Source organism: Hibiscus syriacus, unplaced genomic scaffold, assembly GCF_006381635.1.
Source record: "Hibiscus syriacus cultivar Baekdansim isolate YM2019G1 unplaced genomic scaffold, ASM638163v2 tig00116962_pilon, whole genome shotgun sequence".
Taxonomy (NCBI): Eukaryota; Viridiplantae; Streptophyta; class Magnoliopsida; order Malvales; family Malvaceae; genus Hibiscus; species Hibiscus syriacus.
This window is the reverse complement of record NW_024063488.1, coordinates 7,900,937-7,902,339: the sequence shown is the minus strand read 5'-3', so window position 1 is coordinate 7,902,339 and position 1,403 is coordinate 7,900,937. Positions and strand designations below refer to the sequence as shown.

General features: G+C 39.4%; 1 protein-coding gene across 1 annotated transcript; it reads left to right on the top strand.

The window, feature by feature from the left end:
- Positions 1 to 281: 281 nt before the first annotated feature.
- On the top strand, positions 282 to 1,103 carry LOC120190204 (auxin-induced protein 6B-like). Its single transcript, XM_039193315.1, has one exon. The coding sequence runs from the start codon at positions 341 to 343 to the stop codon at positions 803 to 805; it is 465 nt and encodes a 154-aa protein (XP_039049246.1). The 5' UTR covers positions 282 to 340; the 3' UTR covers positions 806 to 1,103.
- The last annotated feature ends 300 nt before the right edge of the window (positions 1,104 to 1,403 follow it).

The following is a 1,403-nucleotide window of genomic DNA, read 5'->3' as shown; positions in this document are numbered from 1 at the left end:
ACAAAATTATGGAATTCGTCTTTTGTGATATTTGTGTTCACCATTATTATGCTACAAATATTAACGTTTTATTAGAAGAAAATCCTTATATAGTCATCCAAAAGACATTTGGGAATTGGGATTTTAAATTGTTTCACCAACAATCATTAACATACAACAGCAGACACAGCCTTGTAATTATCACACACTTCAAGGGCACTCTCTCACTCGTTTATTTTATAAAACCCCTCCCTAGCGGAAGGCCTAATTTCTATACATTCTTAAAGCAAAGGCCAAACAAACAAAGACTAATTCTTCTTTCTTTTTTGGTTCAATCTGAGTTGTTAATTTTTCCGGGAAGATGTCGACGGGGCTTGGGAGATGCAGTAAAATCCGCCACATTGTGAGGCTTCGACAAATGCTGCGGCGGTGGAGGAACAAGTCCCGCATGTCTGCCAGCCGAATCCCGTCGGATGTTCCGGCGGGACACGTTGCGGTTTGCGTTGGGGCCAGTTGCAGAAGATTCGTGGTGCGCGCCACGTACCTGAATCATCCCGTCTTTGAGAAACTCCTTATCCAAGCAGAGGAAGAGTACGGCTTCAGTAACCAAGGCCCGTTGTCGATTCCCTGCGACGAGTCCGTTTTCGAAGAAGTGATCCGGTTTATATCTCGCTCTGAGTCAGGTCGCGCCGGTAAGCACGTGAACATGGAAGACTTTAAAGGTAAATATCACATGGGAAGGACTAAGTTGGATTTGTGGACAGAATCTCGACCGTTACTTGACGGGTTTAAAGAAATAGTCGGAAGAGAAAGGCGATGGTTTTAATTCTTACGCGAGACTTTTGACTCGGCTTCTGGAGTGAACAATTAACTATACGGTACTGAAACCAGTGAGTTGGCTGAGTTTTCTACTTTTTCAAAATTGCTTGTAATGAGTTAAAATGGGTTTAGGCGTTGGGGATGTTAGGTAATGTAAAATAGCTTGGAAAACGGTGGAGATGGCAGAAAAGGCGGGTGAATTATCCGCCGAGTCGTCCCGGTTCAAGTAGTTATGGAGGCAAAAGAAAAACTTTATGCCAGCTGAATCCATGAAGAAGAATGAAAGAATAATGGTAACACGAAGAAGTGATTTGTTAAAATAAAATCAGTGATGTACAATCCTGTGATTGATTGACCAAGTGAAAATTGTAAAGATATTCCATAACGAATACAATAATTTACTTTCATTATTGGATTTTTTAATAATAGCAAGTAATTGGAAGTTCTACAACGCGGCAGGCTTAAAAACGACTAAAATAAGATGTTATCGATTTTGTTATCATTTAAATAATAAAATCGGTAAAAATTACCTAAAATTTTCTGGTAATTACCTAAAATATTATGTTAATCCGGTCATTTTTTAAGTCTAATAATGTTTCCGGTAT

What these genes read in the sequence shown, in the direction of transcription:
- LOC120190204 (XM_039193315.1), top strand. Translation starts at nt 341, where the DNA reads ATGTCGACGGGGCTTGGGAGATGCAGTAAAATCCGCCACATTGTGAGG.